The sequence below is a fragment of the Sapajus apella genome, unplaced genomic scaffold, assembly GCF_009761245.1.
Source record: "Sapajus apella isolate SASKATOON/1434 unplaced genomic scaffold, GSC_monkey_1.0 scaffold2, whole genome shotgun sequence".
NCBI lineage: Eukaryota > Metazoa > Chordata > Mammalia > Primates > Cebidae > Sapajus > Sapajus apella.
The window spans coordinates 6581770-6609342 of record NW_022436942.1 but is presented as its reverse complement, the minus strand read 5'-3'; the positions used below and the strand labels follow the sequence as shown (position 1 = coordinate 6609342).

The window sequence follows — 27573 nt, the reverse complement described above, 5'->3', positions numbered from 1 at the left end:
TTTGTGGCAACTATATATGCCACACATGAAATGATATAATTTAGGTATTTGAAGAATATACAGCTGAGATGTGAGGTCACATTTAATAAACATTTCAAAGATGTTAAGAATGAAATCTCTTCACCTTAAACACCATGTTTCTCCTGATAATCTACAGAATTATTTATAATTATAAAAGGTTATCATTTTAGGAGAAATTTTTAATTATTATACAAATTATATTTTATACTATTTTGTATTTCTTCTATGGGTTAAAACTCTTTGTAGATAATATCGCAAATCTTTTAATATATCCTCTTAATTGCAGGCATGAACTGAACTCTAAATCAATCCTCACTGATGTCTCTTTAGGGGCAATGTCAGTACACTTGGGTTGATGTCAACATTCATTCATTTTTACCATGTTACATTTCTAGAGCATGGCCACAGCTTGATATCTTGCCATCTTTTTATCTTGTTTCTGAAGTACAGGTGAAACTGGTAAAATTCTAAAATGGCAGTTTATATCTCAGAAAATAACCATGTGAACAACTCAACATAATATGCCGTTATTAAACTCAACCTCTTTGAGATTTTAGGCAATCACACATTTGGCAACTAAGAAACACTGACTACGTGAAACGTTAAGTTCAATCCATTTTTATATAGCTCTGGGAGAGAATAACTCTGCCTTGCAGATTCTTCTAATATTGTTAGAAGAAAAAATAAATTGTTCTAATGTTTTAAAGCAGAGTGACTATAGTTAACACTGTACTGTATATTTCAAAACAGCTATAAGAGAACTTGAAATGTTCCCAACACATAGAAATGATAAATATTCAAGGTGATGGATACTCCAAATACCCTGATTTGATCATTACTTATTCTATGAATGTAACAATACAAGACATGTACCCCATAAATATAAACAAATATTATATATCAATAAAAAAAAGTATTTAAAAGATGGACAGTTATTCAACCTAATTTATAAATCAACAAAAAAAGATAAAATGTTAGGTTGGATCAAAGGGTTTTAATACAATGATAATCTATCATGTTAAAGGACAGTATAAAAAGCTATATTCCCAAATACCTGAAAATAACATTCCAACTGCCAACCTCTTGAAGAAGATAAATTTCCCCTAATGAAAAAGAAATTAGAGAGTTCAGGTTCAAAGGAGTATACAACCTTAAACTGGGTGAGGATCAGTAGACTAGGAAGAAGATTCTCATTACAAGAGGAAGTCATGTGCAAATACAGAGCAAACATCAAGACCTAGTAATTTGGGATGTTAGGATGAAGCTAAGATATAATCCATGTTGGACCATACTGGAGTCTCTACTATCTGTAAATTTAGAAAGTCAAATGTGTAATCTACTCCATAATTGTGATATTTCACTGCACACACACACACAATGTAACTGGATTTTCATTACTCTAAAAATTACTGGTAATATAGAAAAGCTCACATATCACACATGCTATATTTATGCCATCTTGGATCTTGAACTCTTATTTATCTAATTCCTGAAAACCTTATTAAAATACTGAAAACCAAAAGCTGTGTAACTACTTTAGGTACAGTCTGCACATCTGCTCATAAGTATCTCTCAGAAAAAATAATGATTGCTGAGATTATCAGCAGAATTTAAGTTCCAAGAGAGCCTACCACCTATTTCCATTTAACTAATACACACATATCCATACACCAAAATAATGTAAGAATTACCCTAGACTTGTGTGTACAGGATGTCTGCCTGGCTTAACAATGATGTTTCCAGTACCCAACACAGTGTTCAACACATGGTAGGCACTCCACAAACATCCACTGAATAAAAACTTAACCAAATTAAAACTTAAAATTAAAAAAAAATTCATTCAGATGAGCAGACTGATACGTACATTCTATAAATATATCCTTATATAATCAGGTGACTCACAATTTTGTTACCATTAAATATTTTTAAAGTAATCATTGTACTTATTTTTATAGGACATAACTACTCACTTTTGCTCCTAAAATAAAATGAACTTTCTAAACAACTACAATTCTGATGGCTAATAAAAGAGACTAATATTTTCGAATTTTGAACCATTAATCCAAAGCTTGCCTTTTTACTAGTAAAAGTTTATCATATGATTGAGAAAATCTTAAGAATAATATGTCCTAAGAGCTACAATCTGCCTAAAATAAAATTTGTTTAAAAACCCTTTAAGGCTGGGCGTGGTGGCTCACACGTGTAATCCCAACACTTTGGGAGGCCGAGGCGGGTGGATCACGAGGTCAAGAGATCAAGACCATCCTGGTCAACATGGTGAAACCCCGTCTCTACTAAAAATACAAAAAATTAGCTGGGCATGGTGGGATGCACCTGTAATCCCAGCTACTCAGGAGGCTGAGGCAGGGGAATTGCCTGAACCCAGGAGGCGGAGGTTGCAGTGAGCCAAGACAGCACCATTGCACTCCAGCCTGGGTAACAAGAGCAAAACTCTGTCTCCAAAAAAAAAAAAAAAAAAAAAAAAAACCCTTTAAATATATTCTCAACAACAAACGAAAGGCTATCTAGTGTTAAACAACTTGTTTTACTAACTGAGGACTTAAAATATAAACTCAAAAATTTTGTCTAAGTTCGAAAGCTATCTCCAACTAATATATAATTACATTTTGTACCATACTATATAACTACTTTATTTCTTCTTGCCACTTCCTGAAAAAATATCTAAGTTGACATGCAATCTATACAGAGAAAAAATAGCAAATTATCTGCAACTATCAAGATTATCACTGATTTAAAAATTATATATGTGAGTGACTCAAATACTTCTAGTGGTAACTTAGGGGAAAAAATAAAAGATTATACTTATTTGAAAAATGAGTTAGGACTATTAAAATTTACTCTAAATATTTTCTCATCTCAACTTTCAAATAAACTTGAGTTTCCAAAGGGTAGAACTCAACTGCTAAGTATAATTTTAGAGCTGTAGGTATGTGGAATAATTCCCCTTCCTTTCTCTTGCCTTGAAAGCAGAGAAGAACCTGCTTCATTTGCCACATTTCACTAGTTACTAGGCCCTGCTGTTATTATATTCAAAATGTCTCTTTAATTTATAGTTAAGAGCATTGGTTCTGAAGCCAGAGTACTCAGGTACAAATTGTGGCTCAGCCACTTTCTAACTATTCACCTTTGGAAAACTACTGTTTCACTTTGCACACCTACAAAATAGGAAATTAGTGCCAACCTCATAGATCTGTTTTGGGGATTAAATGGCCTACAATTATAAAGCACTTAAAAGAGTACGTGCCACATAGTAAGTTCTTGATAAATGTAGCTCTCCTATTACACCACCAAAACCTAGGTTACCTATGTAGCCAAGGTTACTGCACATTCTACTAACCCATCGCCCTGTCTCTAGTCTTATTGCCTTTAAGTCTATTCTCCACTCTATAGTCAATGACCTAAGGCAAATGTGACTATGGGCTACCCTTATTCTTATGTACTTCCATTCCTAGAATGTCACACACAAGATTTGTAAATGGTGCATCCTCCTTCCTAGCAGCAACACTCGCCTGCCTGGCCTTTCTCAAAGTCTGTTACCAAGCCAGATGATATAAGCAGTATGATATAAGCAGTATGATAAGTAAAAGCAACATTTTAAAAATAAATTCTAATAATAGTTCCCTTCTTCCTGCTCTATAAAAACATTCCTAAGGTTGTGCGTGGTGGCTCACGCCTCTAATCCTAGCACTTTGGGGGGCCAAAGCAGACGGATCACTTGAGGTCAGAGTTCAAGATCAGCCTGGCCAACATGGTGAAACCCCGTCTCTACCAACACACACACACACACACACACACACACACACGCACACATTAGTCAGCATAGTGGCACACGCCTGTAATCCCAGCTACTTGGGAGGCTGAGGCACAAGAATCACTTGAACTCGGGAGGCAGAGATTGCAGTGAGCTGAGATCCCACCACTGTACTCCAGCCTGGGAGACACAGCAAGACTCTATCTCCAAAAAAAAAAAAAAAAAATTCTAACACTGTACACTGTAGTTAACAGAAACTAAGGCAGCATGGCAGAAGAAAAGAAGACAAAAAAAAAAATGCTAAACCAACCAAGATACTTTGTACTCAGTGGCAAGCAACCTAGTAAGTATGCAGTAACTATGTAAACATCATCAAATAAGTACTGGCTAGGATATCATTTTGTAAATGCTGGAAGTTTCAAAACCATACGCAAAGTATGTATAAACATGGGTCCCAAAACACTGAAATATAAATCTATGTGATTCTCCCATGTATCCTTCAAATATGAGCTCAAAAATTACCACTTCTATAAGCTTCCCTCATACACAGAGTTAATCAAGGCTTCCTCTTTAACTCTTTATCTTGTATCACACCATACCACACAGTAAATTATTTAATGTTTTTCTATCCTCCAAGAATATGAGCTTCATGAAGGCAGTAGGGTTGGCAATCTTTCCACCCTAGTACCTAGCAAATTGCATGGCACAAAATAAATTCTGATATAAGCTTGCATAATCTGTCATATTTTATACATGACTGTATAATAATGTTTTCCTATATCTTTCCACATTTTAATGTTTCTGAAATAAGAATGTCTAATGATTAATAGGTATGTTTAATATGGTGGTATGTATTTTTCTTTTCTCTTGGAAGGTTATTATTAAAATGATGATGCCTCATATAACACATGGTGTGAAGAAGCCAGGAAATACAGTGTGAATGAGCAATTCTAGCCCTAATAAAAATGATATCTCAACAATTATTTTCCTAACATGGTCAATTCTTGATTTTCCACATAGGAGAACAATGGCTAAATATTCTCAAATTACAAAGAATAATACATAAATGATTTGCATATGTTTATCTATCTCAAATTTTTCTTCAGAATTATCAAGTTATTTTTCCTAAACAAGTATGAAAATCAGTTTTCTGAAGATATATTAGCTCTTACCAGAAAGATTCCAATTACTAAATCAAAAGCACACTACAAGGTGTCATCGTTTATGTTCTTTTAACATTCTATAACTTATATCCACCTTTTTCCTTCATACACGTCCTACCTGACATTATTTTAAATGATGGCAAGATATACTGCTTCCTCAACCATGTTTTTCTTTGCCAAAGTGTAATTTGGCTTGTGTGGGACAATGTCCTTGTAATATCTGTAAGATTTAATTATTACTATTTCCATTTCCAAGATTGTTCCATCATTTGACCAACACATGTCTCACCCTAAACATCTCTGCCCTGACAAGATATCAGTTCCTTATATTATTAATGATCAATCTGCTCTTAATGGCCTTTTTCTATATATCTTTCCACTATATTAATCTGCCTATGTTTTAAAATTTCTTATTTTTAAGATATTAACCTAGCAAGGTATTTTCTAATTTCTCACTAAAATCCAATTATATAATATTACACTAACAAATGATCACTTTAATTCTAATCAATGACAGCATGCTGGTAAAAACCTGAATAGGAAATTTCCCCGAGGATTTACCAATTGACATCAATCTACATCTGCAAAGGTTGGACTTATATGGTTTACCGGACTGAATTTAGGTTAATCTACATAATGAACATGATTTCCTTCATAGTCAAACATGCATTACTTACATCAAAACTTATATCTTGAACTCCTAAGAACAAAAAAGTTTTCAATATTGAAAAGATTATGAGATATTATCTAAAATTCTGAGCCCCTTGGTGCTTTTGCTTTTCTGTAAGATATACTTTCTAAGACAAACAACTGAAAAATTTATTTAGGCAACATACCAGCTTCTGACACTGAATCAAAATGGTTGTATTATTTCAATCTAAAAAATATAATATAAACGATTAGAAATATACATTATTAATGTTTTTATCAAAAAGAAAAATTAATTGCTTTGACTCTAAAGCACATCATCAGCTGTAAAGCTCTCTATCTCAGTCTGGTTTATTTAAAAGCTACAAATTATATTAATACATAAAGTTACTTTTTAAAAATTATATTCACAAGTGGAAAGGGAAGGAGGAAAGTTTAAGAAAGCTGTTAATCCCCAAAAGGTCTGTTCTTAGTTATCAAATCTTGGAACACTTCTAGAATTATAAATAAAAATGCTAACAGTTATACTTTTACAGTATTCTATGGAACACTAAACATATTCTATTCAAATCTAAATATACTTTATTTTTAGATTTATAAAAAATTACTTATAAATATTTAAAAAATATTTGCTTAATTATAAAGTTAACGCCTACATCATTTACCTGATATAAAAACCATCAAAAATGTAATAAATATAAATTTAAATGATCATTCTGAAGTTAATCACCTAAGAAAAGTTATTGATAATTTATGGTATGTCTGCGGATTTCATTAATTCATTTTCGTTAACACATTTTTTATTTGTATTTCCACTGAAATTACAAGTTATTAAATACACAGCACAGAATATAACTGTATAACTGAATTGACTTTAAACCTACTTCATCTAGAACATTTCTAAAAACTTCACTGAGCTGCCATAATTTTTGTCAGCATATGTAGTACTGAATGACCATCAAAATACCTGAATTGAAACTATTCCAGTCTAGCAGTTTGTAAGATCTTGTGTTACCCATAATTCCGACAAAGGCTGAGTTCAAAACAGCAAATTAGTAGATCAGTTTTAGGTGCAGAATAGAAGAAATAAAACAAAAAACACTACAAACAAGAACGCAATTGACAAACACCACTCGACAGGAACTGGAAAGACACAGACAGCAGAGTTAATAAGAAGTAGAAATAGAAAGGGGAGAAGGAGCATGCTATAGTAATCTAACATTAATCTAATTATTTAATTACCTTCATTTTTAAAACCACCCCATTCTTTCCCTTGTCGTAGTCACCTGTTTGCTCAATATTTACCAAAGGAGGGTGTTCTTTAAAAAAAGCTTCCAAAATAATAATCCATAGTTGGCAGGTGGTAGTGGTTTTAAAATAAGATTTTTTTCCCTTCTACACTGAGAATGAAACAAAAATTTCCCATATTCACTAGTCAAAAAATAGCTGCAAAATTCATTTGAGAATGCAAACACGGCATTTTTAACATTAGCACATGCATCTCAATCCACTGTTAAGTTTCTCTCAACAGAATACCTCAGTGTCACAAAATTAAAACATCATCATTAGAGTAGATGTTAATCTAGAGTTTTAAGATTCACCTTTTCTTCAATATATTAAAATTTCTTCATAAATAATTACTTAAGAGGCCTGGAGATTAGTAAATGTTCTTAAGAAAATGTTCCTTTTTAGTGCGTAATACATAAAAGAATCTGAAGAATGTGACATTTTATTTTTTGAAATGGAGTCTCCCTCTGTCACACAGGCTAGAGTGCAGTGGCACAATCTCGGCTCACTGCAACCTCCATCTCTAGGGTTCAAGTTATCCTCCTGCCTCAGCCTCCCAAGTAGATAGGACCACAGACATGTGCCACCACGCCCAGCTAATTTTTGTATTTTTGGTAGAGAGAGGGATTCACCATGCTGCCTAGGCTGGTCTTGAACTCCTGAGCTCAAGCGATCTGCCCACCTTGGCCTCCAAAATGCTGGGATTACAGGTGTAAGCCACTGTGCCCAGTCAGAATGTAATACTTTAAACCAAAATAACATAATATTGGAACCATTAGAATAATTATATGTATTTAACTAAAAATAAAACAAAATGAAAATGTAACTCATACATCATTGAAAGAACTTATATGTATGTCCATGATCTTTTGGGAAATAATCCATTAATAACTGAGAATTTCTACATGTAAACTGAAAAAATGCTCTAAACTGGGAGGAAAGGAAGAGAATGGGTGAGCTGGTAATTATAATACACAAAATACATTCCATAATAAAAACTATTCTTTCTTCCTTGGGATTAGATTCTTAGATTTCTTGCAAAGTTAGCATGAACTGGCAGATAAAATAAATCCCAAAGTGCAATTAGTTTTTTTTTTTTTTTTTTTAAGTAGTAACATTTTAAATACAACTCTCTACCTTATATTTAAGTAAACTTCATTTGTTCTCCCAGACTCTATAGCTTACTCAGAGTACATGGAAGCAACAAAATAAAATTTAAATTTTTTTTTTTTTTTTTTTTTAAGAGACAGGAGTCTCACTCCATCGCCCAGGCTGGAGTATAGTGGCGCAATCTCAGCTCACTGCAACTTCTGCTCCTGGGTTCAAGCAATTTTCCTGTCTCAGCCTCCCAAGTAGCTGGGACTACAGGCGCCTGCTACCACGCCCGGCTAATTTTTATATTTTTTAGTAGAGACAGGGTTTCACCTTGTTGGTCAGGCTGGTCTCAAACTCCTGACCTCAGGAGATTCACCCACCTCGGCCTCCCAAAGTGCTGGGATTACAGGCGTGAGCCACCACATCCGGCCCAAAATGTTTTTCAGTAAGCAGAAGATATCACCAATAATTAAATATATTCCTGAAACCATGTTTCTAACTATCAGATCAGTGGGTACCATATATTAGAATATTTAAGTTAATGGTCCATAGAAATACAGGTAACTAGTCTTGGGTCACAAGGTTGATGTCAGGTATCTTAACTGAGTACTTCCTTGCATTTTCCAAATAATTCAAGTTCCTTAACACAAACATGTAGAATTTGGCATAATCTTCAAGATCCCAATATGTTAAACTGGCATCAGTCTGAATTTTTCTTTAAGTACTGTATACAAATACTACAATAAACATCTTATATTGTCCACAAAAATAAGAAACAGGAGAAAAAAAACTAAAGAAGGAAAAAAAAAAAAAAGAGAAAACCAGTGCTTAAAAGATAATACATATTTGCCCAGCTTCAGAGTTAAATAAACCTGACTTGCACTCTTTTTCTGAAATCTCATTCAGGGTCCAGAGAATCCTAGTCTTCTCTGTAACAAACTCAAATGACATAAAACTACAAGGCATAAATTAAACTTTTAAAAAATATTAAAGAATAATAACACTCTGTATCCTCAAAAATAGTCATTATCTACAATGTTTTGGTTCAATAACTTCAAAGCATTTTACTCTTCTTTTTATAGCTGTCAATACAAGTCTCACAAAGAGGTTACTAGATGTCACAATTTAAATTTTTCAAAAAATACATATGTCTATATGCCAAATAAGAATACTAACATAACTTCAGGTTTAACATATGCTGATTGAGCATCTAGTCAACGAGAAATGCAAGAACACATTCCATATGGAAAGTTCCCACTATCTATCATGCTTGTTTTACACGTACAGAAATCACCAGAGTATTTCTGATCCAAGGGCCTGAATCCACTGGGACTTTCATTTCTACTTGCTGTTATAATTATGGTCCTATATTTTAAAGAAGTGAGCTACTATGCTTACTGGTTTGCTTAAACAGAACAAATAGCTACGTAAAAGAAACTGTGGGACCAGGTGTTGGTTGGTTTGTCTGTTTTTCAATTCTTAGATACTCTACACAATGTTTACAGTTACTTTGTTGCCCAGGCTGGATTCCACCAATGACAGAGCGGAATCCCAGCACAGTTCTGGAATCTGGGTTCTATCTCTCCTGAGGGCTGCCTGGGCAGGCTGGAGGGGACAGACGGCCATGGTCTAAGACAGTCCCAGTGTGTTCAAGTTACACAATGAGCTCTAAGAAATGACAGCTCCAGTCGCCTGCTCAGGAAGAGGGTCTTTGACCCATAGACTCATCTGGTTCCCTCTGCTACCAATCTGTTATGACACGCACAGTGTTTACATAGGTCTCGTTGTGTTGCCCAGGCTGTTGCCCAAGTATGTTGCCCTGGGCTCAGGCAATCCTCTTGCTCCAGCCTCATGAGTAGCTGGGACTATAGGCACGTGCTACTGTGCCCAGCTTTACAATTATATTTTTTTCAATACCTGTTTTAAGAACAAGGAAATTAAGTAATCTATAAAGAGCCACTGCTAATGAAAAGAATTAACATCTTAAACTAACGGCCGTAATAGTCAATTTATAAAATTTTTTATCTCCCCTGGGTCAAAGAAAATAGCTGACAAAAGTTATTTAAGGATTTCCTTAAAGTGATACTGTGACCAAAAATGAACCAAGATTTGATTTTTACAGAAAAGTAACTAAAATATCCTTTAGTTTGATTATTTATAATTAAGATTACTACAAATATATTTAAGTAACATGCTAGTTTATGCTTTCCTTTCTCTTTTCAGATACATTTGGCTTTAAAAAATCATAAACATCAATTTTAATAACCACAGTTTAAATAAAGGAAACATTGAAACTTTTTAAGAACATACCAGGATTGTGGATACGATCCAAAAGCTTCACAGAACGTGCACTAACTACACCCCCAACGTGTACAAGGAATCCAGGAGGAAACGCCGTCAAGGTAAAAAATGGAAATTCCTAGTGGAAAGAATAGGGGAAAAATACAACTCACCATGTGTAAAGTGTAAAAACATTGCTTATTAAAAAGCTTGTCATAAGCAAATGTATTACATCTCTTGAAATAAAAGGCCACCCATTATATATTACACATGCTTTGTAATTAAAAGTTTTATTAAATGTTTAGAGTTCTAAATCCATTTCCCCATATATACAATGTTATACAGAATCTAAAGACTCATTTCATCAGTTCTCAATGAGGAAAAAAGAAAGTGTTTTTTCAATTTATTTGAAACACATTCTTCCTTCCTCTCAATCCAACTCTGATTCAACTTCTCAATGAGATGTGGAAACTACCCTATCCCTATACCCCATTTTCTATTTCTCAGTGGTGTAGACATCCCTTTCACATGAAAACCCAACGTAAGACACTGGTAAAGATGCCTGGGGCCAACAGACCTAAATGAAAGTGGGACTAAGGGGGGGTAAGTGAGAGGATAAGTAGTGTGGGTTAAGAGAAAGAGGATAGGGGCAAGTATCAAGTTGAGGTGGGTAGAGAATCATTGTGTGACGTTATTTACTCTCCTTACTCTATCAACCCCATGGTGGCAGGAACAAATCCAAGTGCATAAAGGTATATTAAGAAAACGTGAAAGGTATAGAGATAACAGCTAGGGAGGGAATAAAATTCCACAAGTTCTTGAATGCTTTATTCTCCCCTTCTCTGTCAAAGGCATGAAATTCATCAACTTAAAGATAAAGAGAAACACAACAAAGAGAAATGGAAAAGCTGAGAAAGGAAATTCATTGAAATAGCACCCAATAAGGAAACGGAGCTCCTGTGAAAACATGGAGGCCCCTCATATTTACATACTGGATGCAAGTAAGGAAAACTTGATGTTTGACCTGTCTGGCTCCAAGATTAATGTACCTCACTTGACTGAATCACTTACCACTAGCCTCAGCTATTTTGAACACAATTGAGAAAAATGAGCAAAACAGGGCTCTCAACAGTCAAAAGAACTGTTACAGCCTCAAGCACTAAAGCTCACATACTTTATTCATAGCAGACTCCCACAGATCATATTCATACTATAATATTATAGTAGTTACAAATATGTATCTTAAGAACATACAATTCTAAAATTTATCATGATCTTACTTTCAAGACCACCACAGATTAAATGCAACAACAAAAAAGCTGGTAAAGAGATACAGAATACTACCAGAAGCAGGCACATTAAAAGCAGCAAGAATTATTCACTGGCTGCTTCAAGCATGGAGAATACAAACTCACAAAAGCAGAATCACAAAGCACAGCAACTTGGAATCATTTAGCACAAAAGCCATCAGTCCTACACACCTCAGTAACCCATGAAGGTTGAGTATAAACAAATGTGTGTGTGTGTGTGTGTGTGTGTGTGTACACACACATATTTAGAAATAAATTCAGTTCAAATTTAGAAGTAACCTTTAAAAATGAGAAAGAAAAATTTAGGCTATATAGGAAAAAAGGGTAAAAAACTAATGTATGAAAGTGGTTAGCTTTGGCTCAGGAGACTACAGGTAGAGGGAAAATAAGGAAGAGGATGTAAGGAGAATATGTCACTTATAATAAATGTATTACAATATGTTTAGTCAAAATGCATCTTTATTTCCATTTAAACTTTTTTTTCTGCCCTCAAAGTTTTATTTCTGGAAATCTAATGAAAACTGTACAAACTAGAAGATTACCTCATAATAAATTCATATTTATTGTTAGGAAATTTTAATGTAAATGAAGTTTTGAGTCATAAAAATATGTGAATGGATTTATCGTTAGGTACAGCACATATGGGGTAATTACACAACAAATACTAAGTGTTAAAAAATTTGGGAAAACAATTTGGTAATCACAGAGCAAGTCCATTTGAACTTTATAAATGTGAGTTTTAAATGAGAAACGTATAGGTGAGCTTATATTATTAGTAATGTATTAGATCTTTCAGATTTTTTTTTCAGTGTTAGGATCACTTAAATTTTAATATTTCCTCAAACTATCTGAGGCATGTGGTGGTCTCAAAGAATAAAAAAAATCACTTTATATGTAATCTTTATACTTAAATCTTTTAAATATCTAGGCAAGAGACACTGAAAATAACATTTTTGTAAGCTAAATGGAAGACAGTGCTTCCTTCTTCCTTCTAAAAGAAATAAAATAGGTAAATTATATATTAGAAAACATTTTCATATAAGATTTTACGGAAGTATGAAAAAATGAAGCTAAATGACTTCTCAATTCAGGGTTCTTTACCATTCTCCCCAAGGTTTCTTTGTTTGAGATAAAGAAACGAAGGAAAGAATCATACTGGAGTTGGTCAGAAAGAAGCACACACGGCAATGGCTGCCCAAAGATGCCACAACCTACTCTGCCAACTTAAACTCTACTTTACAGGTCCCCAGTTCACCTAATCAGCACAACAATTCACTTTAAAACACAAAATTTAACCTGTAACGAATTAAAATGTCATTTTATTTAGCCAAAATTCCATCTTCATACAATTCTCTCATTAGAAGGGCTACTGCTGAAATCTATAGCAGGTTGTTAAATACCTATCATCACCACCATAACTGGCAACTACTGTCAAGTGCTTCTATATGCCAGGCTCTGTGGCCTGTGTTCTATAACCTTTCCCATGAGGGAAGTACTATTATCTTCATTTTTTTTATATGAAAAACTGAAGTGAAGAGGGCCTTTTCTTCCTAGACTCTTCCTGAGCAACAAACTTTATCATCTGGCTTTACTATCTAAATTTAGAGTTAAGGACTTGATTTTATTATACCTGATGAATTTATAGACTTTTCTTCTGCATAAAAGAATAGCTTCTGCTGGGTGCGGTGGCTCACGCCTGTAATCCCTGAACTTTAGGAGGCCGAGGCAAGTGGATCACCTGAGGTCAGGAGTTCAAGATCAGCCTGGTCAACATGGTGAAACCCTGTCTCTACTAAAAATACAAAATTAGCCAGGTGTGATGGCTGGAGCCTGTAATGGCAGCTACTCAGGAGGCTGAGGCAGGAGAATTGCTTGAATCCAGGAGGTGGAGGCTGCAGTTAGCCGAGACTGTGCTACTGCACTCCAGCCTGGACAAGAAAAGCAAAACTTCATTTCATTTTTTTGTTGTTTGTTTGTTTGTTTTAAGAAGGGGTTTCACCATGTTGGTCAGGCTGGTCTTGAACTCCCAACGTCAGGTGATCCGCCCGCCTTGGCCTCCAAAGTGCTTGGATTACAGGCGTGAGCCACCGCGCCCGGCCCGCAAAACTTCATTTCAAAAGGAAAAAAAAGAAAAGAAAAGCTTCCTTAAGATCAGCCCAAGCACACCCTGCTTTCAATGCCTAGATGTGAATTTCAGGAACTGCAGAAGAAATTTTCTCCAGAAAGTCTTCATATTTAAAGCAGCTTTCCCTGTGGTACCTACATAAACTTGACATGCTGATGCTTTGTCATAAGCCAAGGGCAGGCAGCATAAAAATATTTAATAGCGTGTACTCAAAGACAGGGTAGTTGAAAAATCATCAGAGCACAATGGGAGTATTCTTTTAAAAAGAGATTTAAATGGGATTTTTCTTAGGAGATGCTTAAATAGTTTATTCTTCAAATCAAATACTCTTTTTATTATTGTGAAAGACCAAACTTTCTAGGTATAAAATCCCTAATAGATTTCTACCATGATTTATTGTGCAATTTTACTCCCACTTCTGAAAAGATCAAAATTCTCCAAGATTTTACCTTATATCAATGTTTCCCAAAGTGTGTTCCTTACTAACAGGTATTTTAAAAGAAAAGTTCTATGGTACAATATATTTAGGAAATGCTAAGTTAAACTAAGTTAACTAGGTTTCTTTGCTGAAGGAGCTAAAAAAGTACTTCCATGTTTTCTCACAGGTAAAATAAAAGTCTTATTGAAAAACAAATCTGGCTGAGCACGGTGGCGCACGTCTGTAATCCCCACACTCTGAGAAGCTGAGATGGGAGGATCACTTGAGCACAGGAGTTTGAAACCAGCCTGGGCATTATAGTGAGAGCCTCTCTTCTAATTAATTAATTAAATATCTGTTTACATCAAAAAATTCATAGGTGAAACTTAAATCTAAATAAAACTTTTATCTCTATTTCTCATCTCCCAAAAACCTGGCAACTACTGCCAAGATCTTGTCAACTTTTTTTTAATGTTTCTGTTTAATTTTGAGAACTGCTACTTGAATGATCTGTAAAAGAGATTGGGCAAATAAAGTTTATCTTTCCTCAAGAAAAAAAAAAAAGCCATACAATTGATTAAGGGTGGTTTACCAAGGGATAAAAATTAAAATTAAAAAAATAAATATAAAACATCACATAGCCGGGCACGGTGGCTCAAGCCTGTAATCCCAGCACTTTGGGAGGCCGAGGCGGGTGGATAATGAGGTCAAGAGATCGAGACCGTCCTGGTCAAAATGGTGAAACCCCGTCTCTACTAAAAATACAAAAAATTAGCTGGGCATGGTGGCGTGTGCCTGTAATCCCAGCTACTCAGGAGGCTGAGGCAGGAGAATTGCCTGAACCCAGGAGGTGGAGGTTGCGGTGAGCCGAGATTGCGCCATTGCACTCCAGCCTGGGCAACAAGAGTGAAACTCCGACTCAAAAAAAAAAACAAACAAAAAAAAAAACATCACATAAGTAGATCATGTCAATGACATAATCTAGTGTTCAGACTGGTAGAATTAAATCGTATCCAAACACATAAGGGGAGAATTCTTCATACTACTTGTTTTTCCCAAAACAAAAGACATACTAACAGCAGTGGCCAGTGAATAGGAAAGCCAAAGATGATAACGCTTTTGCTGCTTACTTGAGAACAGTTACTTAAGTAAGTTAGATGATGTAGATGTACTGCCAACTCAGGACTGACAAAGTTGTAAATGAAAACTATAGTTCTCTACACCTTTGCTGTTAATTCCATGAAGATTATTTAGTAATCTATGTCCAATGTGTAAATGTGTCCAAAATTTTAAGAATGTTTAAATGCATATTTGAAAACACAAATTTTATCCAAACTAAATTCAAAATGCTTTTCACTGATTAATATTTTTTTTTCCCTTAAAGTGAGATTGTTTTTAAAGAGTCTTGGTACAGGTAGTAAAGTCACGGGTACATATCCAAGTAAAATCTTATTATATCGAATTTCAAGGGAACCTACATTTTTCTGTTGATGTGAATTCCAGAATGGTAATTTGATTACAAACAATCATATTCCTACTGTGAAAAGCTCTGTAGAGAACATAAAAATGGGACAGGGAAAGAGGTAAGAGCCTAAAAAAAATTCTGGCCTAAAAAAAATGGTAAGCAGACACACACCTTCACTCTGACACTCTTCAACATTTTCAGTCTTTTGTTACATTTGGTATTAATAGTTAATTTGAATGTGTAGGTGGGCCTTTTGGTGGCAGTTGTAGGTTTGCCTGCAAGGTGCGAGAGTAGCTGAAAGGTAACTGCTACTTATATAGAGCATGAAGCAAAAAATGAGCCAAAGTCTCATCATTGTTTAGTTCAGCTCTGCTCTCTCCAGCCTTGTCTAGGTAAACAGTGCATACACAGATACTGTCAGCATAAGGAGGGAAAAGTGTAGAAAAATAAATTGTACCAACCTCTAGAGGAGAAATACCTTTATTTTACGAAATGTATCCTTTTACAGGTATTTACTGTTTCACCTTTTTTCCCCCAAATGCTAGTGTAATACAGAACATGTAAAAGAAAACTCTGTAAATGCCTATAGCTTCCAAATCAGACATAATGAAAGCTATAGAACTGTCTTAAAATTATTGACATGACATATATAACCATGCACCATATTAGTTAGTAGAAAAAAGAACATGAGCCTCACAGTGCTACTAAATTTAAAAAAAAAAAAAACAAAAACAACTTTGCATTATGAAAAGAAAAAAGCTGTCAATATTTGCTAAAAGCTTAAATAAAACTTAAATGACCAAGATTAAAACTAGAAAAGCTTTCAATACAAGAAATAGGCTCTCACACATTTTTCAGAAACATACCCGCCTTCTACAGAACCTATGAGGCGATCCTCCCTTAGCAATGAAGTTTATTTAAAAGAAAAGAGAGAGAGAAATCATCCAAAAACTGTAACTACTTATTTTCCTAATCAACAAATATAACTAAATATTAAACTTACAATAACTAAAATAGATGCATTATACTGAATAACCACATTATTTATTTTTTTAGATACTGCAGTGAATGCAACCATATTATTTATATTAATCTTTAGAAATACAGAATCTGGACATTTTTTATTCCTAAGAGATGGGCAAATGATAAAAGTAATCTTAGCGAATAAATATATTAATATACTAAGGAATTACTTTAAAAATAATAAAATGCTACTGGAATATTTTTTTCTGCAAAAATGTTTACCATCTCCTTTCCAATAATAAATGTAATGGAAAATAACTTCAGCATTCAATAGGTATTCTCAAAAATAGTATTTCTGATAAAAGATTGGAGGACAAAACAAAAATTTTTATATAATTATTCCAAATCAAAAGTAGTTATGCATAAACAAATTACTTTGATACGTTAACTACATTTTGGACTTCAAAACTGCAATATTATAGATATGTAATCAAAACAATTCATGAAAGCATGTAAGTATATTGAAGCATAAGATAACAAAGTCATATTCACAGTGTAAGAATATAGAATATCAAGTGAATCTTACCCTCTGTTCCAACGCTGATTGAGTCTGTTGTCTTAAAAGAGCTTTAAATGGCCCCCCTTCTTTTCCAGCACTACCACTTCCCATTCCTACAGAACATCAGTACATAAATAACAACCAAAAAAAAAAAAAAACAACTATGGAAACAAAGTTTAATTGCATTCATCTTCATAAACATCATGAGTAGAAATATGATAAAATGATCAAAACATTTAAATCATTGGAGATGACAACTAAAGCACATATTTTACTCTATTTTTATTCACAAAGTTTTCTACAGATGCAAGATGTCAGAGTCCTATTGACCACAGCTAGTTTGGGACTTAATTTTTTTCCGAAAATTATTTAAAAAATTATGTTAAGGTGATGAATCTTTGCAAAATATTCCATTTTAAAAGCTGACTAATAATTTTAAAAATAAAGATAATAACATTACTAAGCTAACAATTTAAGAATACTAAAATATGAGAAATATTAAATGTCTGATTAAATGTAAATATAGAGACAAAAGCACTACTTGTGCTCACTTAAAATATTCCAAAATTCTCTAAAAAGCATAAAATTTGGGTGATTTTGAAATATAGTCAAATCTATTTTCTTGTAACTTCCCATTTCTAAACATATCATGACAAAACAGTAATTTCATACTTGTCAATGCTCATTCACAAAAATCAACATAAATTTTTTTCAAAATAAACAAAAAAACCACGGACATGTAATAGACACATCACAAATGTACACAGTTATGGATGAAAGAATTATCTTTCCCAAGCTCTTAGATGTATTTTTTAAGGCTTAATTTTACATTTCTTTCCCTACCTTATTTTATTGTTCTGACCATACCAATAGATCAACTATCATCAAAGAATCACAGAAATCAGGGGACAGGTAAGAAGCCAGTGCTCTACAGACTAGAATTAATCCCATCCCTTTCAAAACTGAAGATGCATACAGCCAAATTTACTACAATGACTTAAAAAGGAACTAATTAACTTTTACATTTTTAGCTGTTCTTGGATAAGGAAACAAAGGTTAGCATGTGTATAGTCCCACTCTGTTCTTAAAAACAAAAAAAATGATTTTTCTTAAAGTAACCTAAACATTATTTTTAGAGACTATACAATACTAAACATAGAAATGAAACTAAGATCTTTATATGAAGCATATTAAAAGCCAGAAAATAAAATGTAAATTTGTAGTGATAAGTGAAATATCAGAAAATATAGCAGAAAATTTAATAATTAATGCAACAGACAGAAAAAAAAAGATAATCAAAGAATATCACCAAAATTAGACTTAAACTGATTCAAACAGAATAATTTATTAATGTAATCGTACAGTTTAGCAACACGATGATAAAGGTCCAATGTGAATGGAGTTTTTATGAAGGAAAAGAAACTAAAGCATCTAAAACAGAAACTCTAGTAATAAGAACCTAATAATATTGTAAATATCCAGATCTATGTCCTTAGACATGTAATTTTTTAAATATATAATTTGGTAGAATATTCATTATTAGCCATCAAGCAATCCTCAATTATATCCTTATATTTCCAACTGTTTAACTCCATCTACCAGTAAGAAAAATAATAGAAATGCATCTTGTATAAAATACCCAATAATTCTTTATAGCATGAAAAATAAAGGGATTAAAAAGCTGACATAATGTGATCCTACCAGAAGCAGCCAGGAACAGCTCTTCACTGAAAGAAACACTTTTCCTCAGAACTGGGCTGACAAGGCTAGAATGATGAGGGATAAGGCTAGATTCCGAGAGGAGGAGACAGGACTTTTTAAGATGAAGGGAACCACAAGAGAGAGAGGGGGAGCTGGGACACAGGTAAATCCTAGGTCCCTGTGGGTAAGGTGCTGTGGAGGAAAGTAGCAGAGAAAAGATGCAGATTCAGAAGATGATCAGAAAATGCAGGCTAAGGAAAGCAATGATGAGGCAAAATATAACAGTAAAAATGAACTTTAAAATGCATAGACAAATTACACTAAGCAAATGAAAAGTCACTAGCAAGACCATCTATCCCACATAATGTAAATAAAAGGCATAGTCTAAAACTTAACAAAACCTTTACAAACTTCACATTCATTAAAATTGTTTAAATCACTAACTTAGGATTTTATGTGATTCTAGTAAACTTTAATTGACTTTTTCAAAATACTTAACTTGCCTGCCCTTTTGGCTTAAGAATTTAAGATTAAAATGTACCACATTTTCAAATTTTTAGAGCCAGAACTTATTTTAGACGCCTAAAATATAAACACTTATTTAAAGTGATAAAGCTGCAGTACTTCAAATGTTACTAACTAAAAGACAGCATTTATGGGCACTTTAATTGAATATCCATAAAAAATACTCAGTATTGGATTAGGTAGACAGTTGTCAGTATTAATTTTAACTTATTTCTGTCAAGTTTTAAGATGTATATTAGTACTTTTCTTTTTCTTCTAAAATGTTTAATACTTTACTCTGATCATAGTATTATTTGCATTTATACTTTATTCTGATCATAGCATTATTCGCATTTACAGAGATAAGAGTACTCTAAGGGTCAAATACCCTCTATAAAAGCTATACATAGTCAAAAGCCTGGCTAAAAATAAATTAGCTAAAATCAGGTGTTAAATCAATATTCTAACACTAGCAAATCTAAAATTCAACTCCTGTTAAATACTTGGGAAACATATAAAAATAAAACCTTGTAAATGTCAAAAATTAGTATCTACAGAAGTAAATATAAAAGTTTTTAAAAGAAGAGACCTACCAGAAAAAAAAAAACAGATAATAAATAGCTTTAACTACAAACACACACAAAAAAATTTTTCTCAGTCTAAATTTTATTCACTTTATTCTGCTTTTGGATTCCCGAATAAATTATAATCAGCTTATCTCTTTCCATTATTTCTCAAGACACTGATTCTGACAAACGTAAATTAGAAGGCAAAGAATCAGGAAGTACATGCTGAAATTACAGTTTTAGAATTTTGATAACAATCAGAGTTGTGCCGTTTAAAGTCTCCATGAGAAATTAGAGTGCTCCTCCAAACAATTCAGAGATATTCAGGGACTCATAATAAGGCCAAGGGGCTAAAAATTGCTAATATTATATAAATAAGTTATTGCAATAATAAATTATTTTAGGGAAAACAAAATTATTTAGAGGTAGCTTATAAATACAGAAATACATGAGAATAATACCCCATTTGTAAATAACACTTTTTTAAACTAAAAATTTGGAGCTAGAAGACAAAATACAAAAAGTTCATTGATAATGCAATTGATTGCCTACTAGAAAACTAAGAGAAGATAAGTCTGGTTCAGTTAATTTATTACTTGACGATCTCTTTAGGCTTGGTCTTTTTGGTGAATTTTAAAAAAAGAAAGAAACAAAGATCAAGGAAATGCTTTCCAAATTTTATCTGTGGTATGACAAAAAAAAGAAAGAAAAAAAAAAAGGCCTGGAATATGCAGTCAGTAGACCAAAGTCTCAAAAATATTTTTTAAAACATTACTCAAATAGTAATATAAGTCTGTCTTGTCTTGATTGTCATAAGTTTTAAGGAGAGAGTCTCTTACTCTTTATTAAAAAAAAAAGCTTTTTTCACTACAATCTGGATGGTTCAATTTTTACGGCATAAACCTGATAAGGTGCCAAATTCCAAAGCATTCATCACTATGAAATAACTACGTTATTTGTAGACATTATTCACAATTATCTAAAGATGAAGCTGTGATCTTCAAGAAAACAAGTATTCATAATTATATTTTACAACTTCATTTATAGAAACAAACTAAATCTACAGGCTTTTAAAAAAATTGATCTTTCCTTAGAAGTAGCATTGCTTTGGATTTAGACTTTTTTTCCTTATTTTCACAAAATCTAGAATTGCTACATAAATTTCTTTTCTAACATACAAATAAGGCTATTTTAAAAATATTAATTAAAAATAACAAAAAAGTACTATGTTTTAATCATCTGATGGGAAAACTGTCAGACGAAAATACTGTTTATAAAAATTTCACACCATTAACTGTTAAATTTTTAAATTTATTTTAGATTTTCCTGAACAATAATAATTTGGTGATTTAAATAAGTTAATTCTGCTCTAAAATGTAAGGAACTAATTTGATTTTTGGTCAACTTTTTATCATAAAACATAGTCACAAAAATCCAGAAATCATTCATCAAAATACAATAGAAAAGAAAAAGATATAAATTTGATAAACAGAAAAATTTAAGAATAAATAAAAATGCTATTTTCTAACCTGGAAAGACTAGTAAAAGCAAACATTTTAAATACCCAGTTAATAGATGTACTCCAATATAACCATTTCAGTGGTTAAGAGTTTTTTCACAATAAAATATTAGAATTATATTCATTAATAGGCAGAAATAATTCAAAAATGCTTATATGCATGAGAAATTTGATTGCAAACTACTAGTGTTACTTTTTAGTCAAATGTTTAAAGATGTTATTCCTCTTAATTTGAGCATAAAATGAAAAATGTCTATATGCCAAAATATATCTTGGACTTTGATATCTATGCTATAATTAAATCAACAAAATATAGATCTCCAGACAAGATAATTTCTGAATTATACAAAATTTTCATATTTTAATGGCAGTAACTGAAAATGATCCATATTCACATCCTCTTTTAACTTAAATGCCAAAAACAAGAGGAAAGATTTGGATGGATCACTAGTAAGAAATAGAAACAAATTTTTTAAAAAAAGAAAAACCAAAAGGTGGGTGGAAGCGCCTTACCAGTTTTGGGTGTCAAACTCAAATCTGTGTCAGAAGAAGAGGACTGTCGACTGTAGGACTTGGAAGGTGAAAAGGAATAGGTTTGGTTTTTCAGAGGGGTTGAGGGTCCTGATGAGTGAGTATTGGGATTGGGATCTTCATTGAAGGGAATCCTGCCAGAAGAAGGTGGAGAAATATTAAGTAATCATGTGCCAAAGGGCTTGACGGGAGGCAGCATGATCCAAACACCAGGAAAGAACTGGGGCAGGGCCAGCAGTCATTTCTTACGTGTGGAGCTGGGAATAAGGCCAAAGACAACCAATTGCTGTTTAACCATTCATCACTCTCCAGATAAATATTATCTGCATTTGAAACAGTTAACAAGCCAAGTGAAAAAGCAAAAAAGCATGAAATGACAGGCTAAGAGGGTAAAAAAAATATCAAAAGGAGAAATCAAAAGAATATATAACAAAATATTTTCAAATAATGCCGTAAGTTACAAAAGAAAAATGGTAACTACAAATGGTGTGTGTAAATATTCATAATTGTTTTTATATTTGCACACACAACAGATATCCTCAAAAGAAAAAAATGTTTCCTTATCCTATAGCAGCAAGAGTGCCACAGCTAAAAACACAGCAGAGAGAAAAATGAATACAACTACACAGAAACATTGCATTTAATGCAGAATAGTTGCTTACCTGTTCTCCAATAGCTCTCTTCCACAGAATGAAACAGAACCTAGTGTAATAGTCTTTATATATAAAGAAAATAAGCAAATTGGAAGCTTTGGCAGTTATTTCATTTAGAATCTAATCATCAATTTTATTTTTAAACGAATGCAGAAATAATTATAAAAATATATATGGGAGGATTCTCCTCAAAATTCACAATACACATATACAAGATAGGGTTATTTGAAGATCTGTGGAAGAGACTTTGGAAGCTGGAAGGATACCTTTACTTCCACACAGTTAGAGCCTCTGTGGCAGCTAAATACCGAAGTTTCTCACTGCAGCTGGACTTCAAGTAAGAAAAGGATGAAGGAAGGACTTGTGGTACCTGCCTACACTACCTGCCTGCCTGCCTCTGCAGCCACTCTGCCCGTGGCCTGCATCTCCCAAGCTCTGGAGTCTGAGCAGTCTCGTACCAGTATAGATGAGAGTGGGAACAGACACAGAGAAGTTCTGAGTAAGTCGTGAGCCAGTAGCAGTGTGAATTGGGCTGTTGTGAGTCGAACGGCATCCATGGCTTGGAGGATGAACCAGCGGAGACCTGAGGGAATTTGTGGTCAAAGCGGAAGAAAAGAAAACAATACATACAACAGATTGCAGAGTTATGTTAAAATAATTTCAAAGGAGCTTTAGTTAGGGAAGAGAACTTATTGTTTTTAATCCCTAGCATGCAAAAGCAAGTTGAAACTGAAAAATAGCTAAATATTAATTTGTTAGGATATAGTCATAATTTTAAAGTATCCGCTTAATAAATTAATTATAATTTATTAATTGTGAATAAGAAAACAGCAAGCAGAACAGTCAATGAAATTAAATGAGAACAAGACTAAGATCTGTATTTTAAGTTTCCTTAACATATTTATTATTATTTTTATCACAATAGAACTTACTATGAACTATTTATGGGGAAGGATACCCTTAAAAGTAAAAAGTCAAATATAAAGTTCTTATATTACCTTTGAAACTGAGATATGAATAGCTGACATAATTAATTACATTCTCTATAAAGAAAGTTAAACAACTATATCTGTCTAGGCTAATAAGACAGGAGTACTTAAGAATATGAAAGATGACCTTATAAAGAGAAATGAGTGAACTGAATGGATGTATGCAGATAAACATGTTCCAGTATTTCGATACACCAAATATATAGCTTAAAATCAGGTTACACTGGAAACAAAACAAGGAGACTATGCTTTTCAAGACATCTTCATAAAGTAATGTCAATAATTTTGGCCCTCATACAGAATATGTTATATAAACTACATTCCAAATCAAAATTTTGTAAGTTATCAACTTACATCCTATAATAAACCATATCTATGTGTGTGTATATTTATACTTATATCAGTTATACAAGTGTATATTCATAGATAACATTTGAGATTTTTAAGAAAAAGTTTGGCTTAAAGGATTACATTGAATGTTGTAAAAAGGCATATTATATAAATAAGAATCCAGAATTTCATATTAGCAATTATTTCACTGTGCAGTGCCTTTGCTAACACACAATGTGGGAAACAGAATCATATGAATCGTATGTGAGTACACTCTGAAAAACTATCATTCTCATTTTTTACAAGACAAATTAAAGGCAGGCCAAGAGCCCAACTTTGCCTGACTTTTTTTTCTTTTCCATTGCTATATTACTGACTGCCCAGGAACATTTCCCAATTCACAATCTGTCAAGGTTCAAACAATTATGATCAAATCATAATTGATCATAATAGTCTTTTCTAAGCTCTATAGACGACTTTCTGAAAATATTACTGATTTTACAATGGGAGAAATTTTTCTGCCTTTGTTGCTAATAGAAATTAAAAAGTATTTATAATTGATAAAAATCAAACAATTCATTGGTGATCTACTTTTACACAAAAAAAGTGAGTAAGGTTTTGTTTTTGTTTTTATTTCTCCACTGAAGTGAGAAAAAGCATAAGAATTCTCAAAAAGAATTAAAAAGTATAAGGCTTAAAAATAAACAATGCTATGGTACTATACACAGGAGAATTTGTCTCTTGGTACTTTTTTTTAAGTAGAGAAGCAACAAATTATGCTTAAAAGCACTTTCTGTTTTCTATTGTCAAGGGAGTTAAGCTGGAAAACACCACAGGGATTTATAATGTGCATGATACTGAACATCTAAAAGAATAAAACAACCTTAGGAAGTAGAACACACCATTAATATAGGTAAAACAAAATGAAAAAACTAAAATGAACAGTGTAAAACGTTCAAATTATAGCATCAAATTAAAATTCAAATACACTGGAACATCACCATAATGTATTCTTGGAGTTTTCTGATTCTATCAGTCTCCCTGAATAAAAGGATGCCTCATAATAATATCCTGTGGTGTTTATAATATTAATATTTCTTTCCAGTCAGTAACATAATCTAAACTACCTTTTATCAAATTCCTGTCTAGATTCAACAATATTACATGATAATTAAATACCAGAATAGTTATAATGAGCTGAATCATAAAACAGGCTTTGTAATAGAACCCAAATTGCTTCATTATCAAAAATACAATGAAGCCAGTTGAAATAAAACAGCCTGAGTATTGAGGAGTTTTTTTAAAAAAAACTTAATTAGTAAGATGCCTTTCAGAAAATCCTAAGGAAGCAACTTACGTTCATCATGAGGCCTCAAGAAGATTAGAAAAGGAGAAAACATATACAATCCCAGAAGGTTTACACGAATAGAACTCTTCCTGGACGCATGCAAAACACATCCCCTTGCTATCCATATTTTATTCTAAGAAACCAACAGTTAACATAGCATTGTCATTCTCTTCCACTAAGTAACTTACTTAAATTTGCTTAAACTTGCACTTTAATTTGCTAGTAAATATTTACTTAAATTTGCTATACAAAGAAGGAAAAAAATCTGAATCCCTCAAAAAGCTAAACCTGCAATCTGACTCTACTGCTGGCAGCTGGCAATTCTTATCTTTCTAGGAGATATTTAAATGGAATATAAAACAAATTCACTCTTCGACTTGCTTAAAACAATTATTTCATATGCCAAGGTGTTCAAGTAAAATTAAGCAGTATGTAACACTATGCTTCCTTTTATGAATAAAATTCAACCCAAATGACTAACAACCAGCAGAAATAAAATGGCTAAACAAAAAGAACACACTTAGATGAAAATTTCTTTTAAAAATGATTGTGAAAAAACATGTTTTTTCAAACTATGATACCTTTCTACTCAACCCCTCCTGACTACTGCTGAACTGGGAAACGTTTTAGGTTTTCTGACTACACAATTATGGCTCCCTGATTACCTAGGACGAGAGTCCGCAAACTTACAGACTGCAGGCTGAATCTATCCTGCCATCTGTGTTGTAAATAAGTTTTACTTGAACACAGCCACACTGTATTCATTTGCATACTGTTTATGCTTGCTTTTGTGCTACAATGACAGTTATGAAGTAGCATCAGCAAAAACTACATTATTTACCTGTACCATTTGGTCATTCATAGAAAAAGTTTGCCAACCCTTGACTTAAAAGAATCTCTAGATGAGTGGTCTTCAACTGAAGTAATACAGGCACTTAGGATGGAACAAGTCTTTATTGTATAGGGTTGTCCCTTGCTGTGCAGGATAGTCAGCCTCTCTAGTCCCCAACAGGACCTAGCCCCCTAATCATTATGACAGAAAAATCTTTTTCTGAACATTCTGGGTTGACAGTCGCCACCACCATCATGTTGAAAACCTCTGCCTCTGACACAATGATGACACACACACAGGCCAAATCAAGCCAAGAGAGGTGTTTTGCAGGATCACACATAGTTTTTCTAAAATGTATGATTCTAAATTTCTTTAGATTCAGAATCAGCAAACTCCTTTTTTTGTAAAGACAAGAGACTGTATGGGCAGAACCTAAAATATTGGCCTTTCACAGAAAAAGTTTGCCAACCTTGTCTTTACAGATGGTAGTATACCCTATTTAATTACACCCAGTTAGATTATTTATATAAACTGCCTGGCCTCCAGACATTTGAGTTTAAGACTTAGGCACAAATCAATTTTTCCTGCTTTATATATTTACTATGTGGCCATTAATAAGCATAACTGGATTGTCTGGTAGAGGGTTTTAAGCATTCCTCAGAAAATAAAATGCCACACAATGCATGAATATTTATTTTATGCTTTATATATACAGTGTCTTAATATCTGGAATAAGTTTAATTTTATATTACTTAATTTTAGTTTCATATTGAGATGGTATAGGCCACGCACAGTGGCTCACACCTGTAAATTCCAGCATTTTAGGAGGTCAAGGCAGGTGGATCACTTGAGCCCAGGAGTTTGAGACCAGCCTAGGCAACACAATGAAACCCCATCTCTACTAAAAATACAAAAATTAGCTGGGTGTGGTGGCGCACCACTGCAGTCCCAGCTATTCAGGCGGCTGAGGTGGGAGGATCACCTGAGCCTGGGAGGTGGAGGCTGCAGTGAGCCAAGACTGTACCACTGCACTCCAGTCTGGGCAACAAAGCAAAACCCTGTCAAAAAAAAAAAAAAAAAAAAAAAGACAGTATAAATAAAATATTAGAATATTTAAATATTTTTAAGTTTAAATTTTGACAGTCATCACCAATAAAAATCATCATAGAGAAAATTTTGAACAACCCTACTGAAATGTTTCAAATCAAATGAAAATGTGTAGATAAAAAAATCTTGGCAAGAACAATTTCATTGATTCATACTTACTCCTTCATTTCTTTGGATGGGGAATTACATGCAGGAAGGAATGCTGCTGGGCTACTTAATTTATCCAGAGTACACGCCGTTCCTATGGCTCGTACCACTAACCCAGACTCGCCCTCCAGATCAAAACACTGTAAGTACCCCACAACTGCATTTCCTCTCATTTCAAGTACTTTCAAGCCAATCTTCCTCTGAAGTTCACCTACAAAAAAAGGAAATCTCATTCTTGCT

General features: G+C 33.2%; 1 protein-coding gene across 19 annotated transcripts in view; it reads right to left on the bottom strand.

Moving 5' to 3' along the window:
- C2CD5 (C2 calcium dependent domain containing 5) overlaps positions 1-27573 on the bottom strand; it is a 93693-nt gene that overhangs the window by 42662 nt on the left and 23458 nt on the right. For 5 of the 19 annotated variants that reach the window (XM_032287379.1, XM_032287389.1, XM_032287425.1 and 2 more), the window contains exons 7-13: positions 27346-27544; positions 21910-22061; positions 18808-18999; positions 17134-17219; positions 16451-16483; positions 10297-10405; positions 6572-6637 (exon numbers count right to left, since the gene is read on the bottom strand). In XM_032287379.1, coding sequence (XP_032143270.1) covers positions 6572-6637; positions 10297-10405; positions 16451-16483; positions 17134-17219; positions 18808-18999; positions 21910-22061; positions 27346-27544 — 837 coding nt within the window. Of the gene's footprint in view, positions 1-6571; positions 6638-10296; positions 10406-16450; positions 16484-17133; positions 17220-18807; positions 19000-21909; positions 22062-23038; positions 26943-27345; positions 27545-27573 lie in introns of those variants that run through there. The other 14 variants (XM_032287503.1, XM_032287490.1, XM_032287509.1 and 11 more) reach the window with 12 other exon arrangements.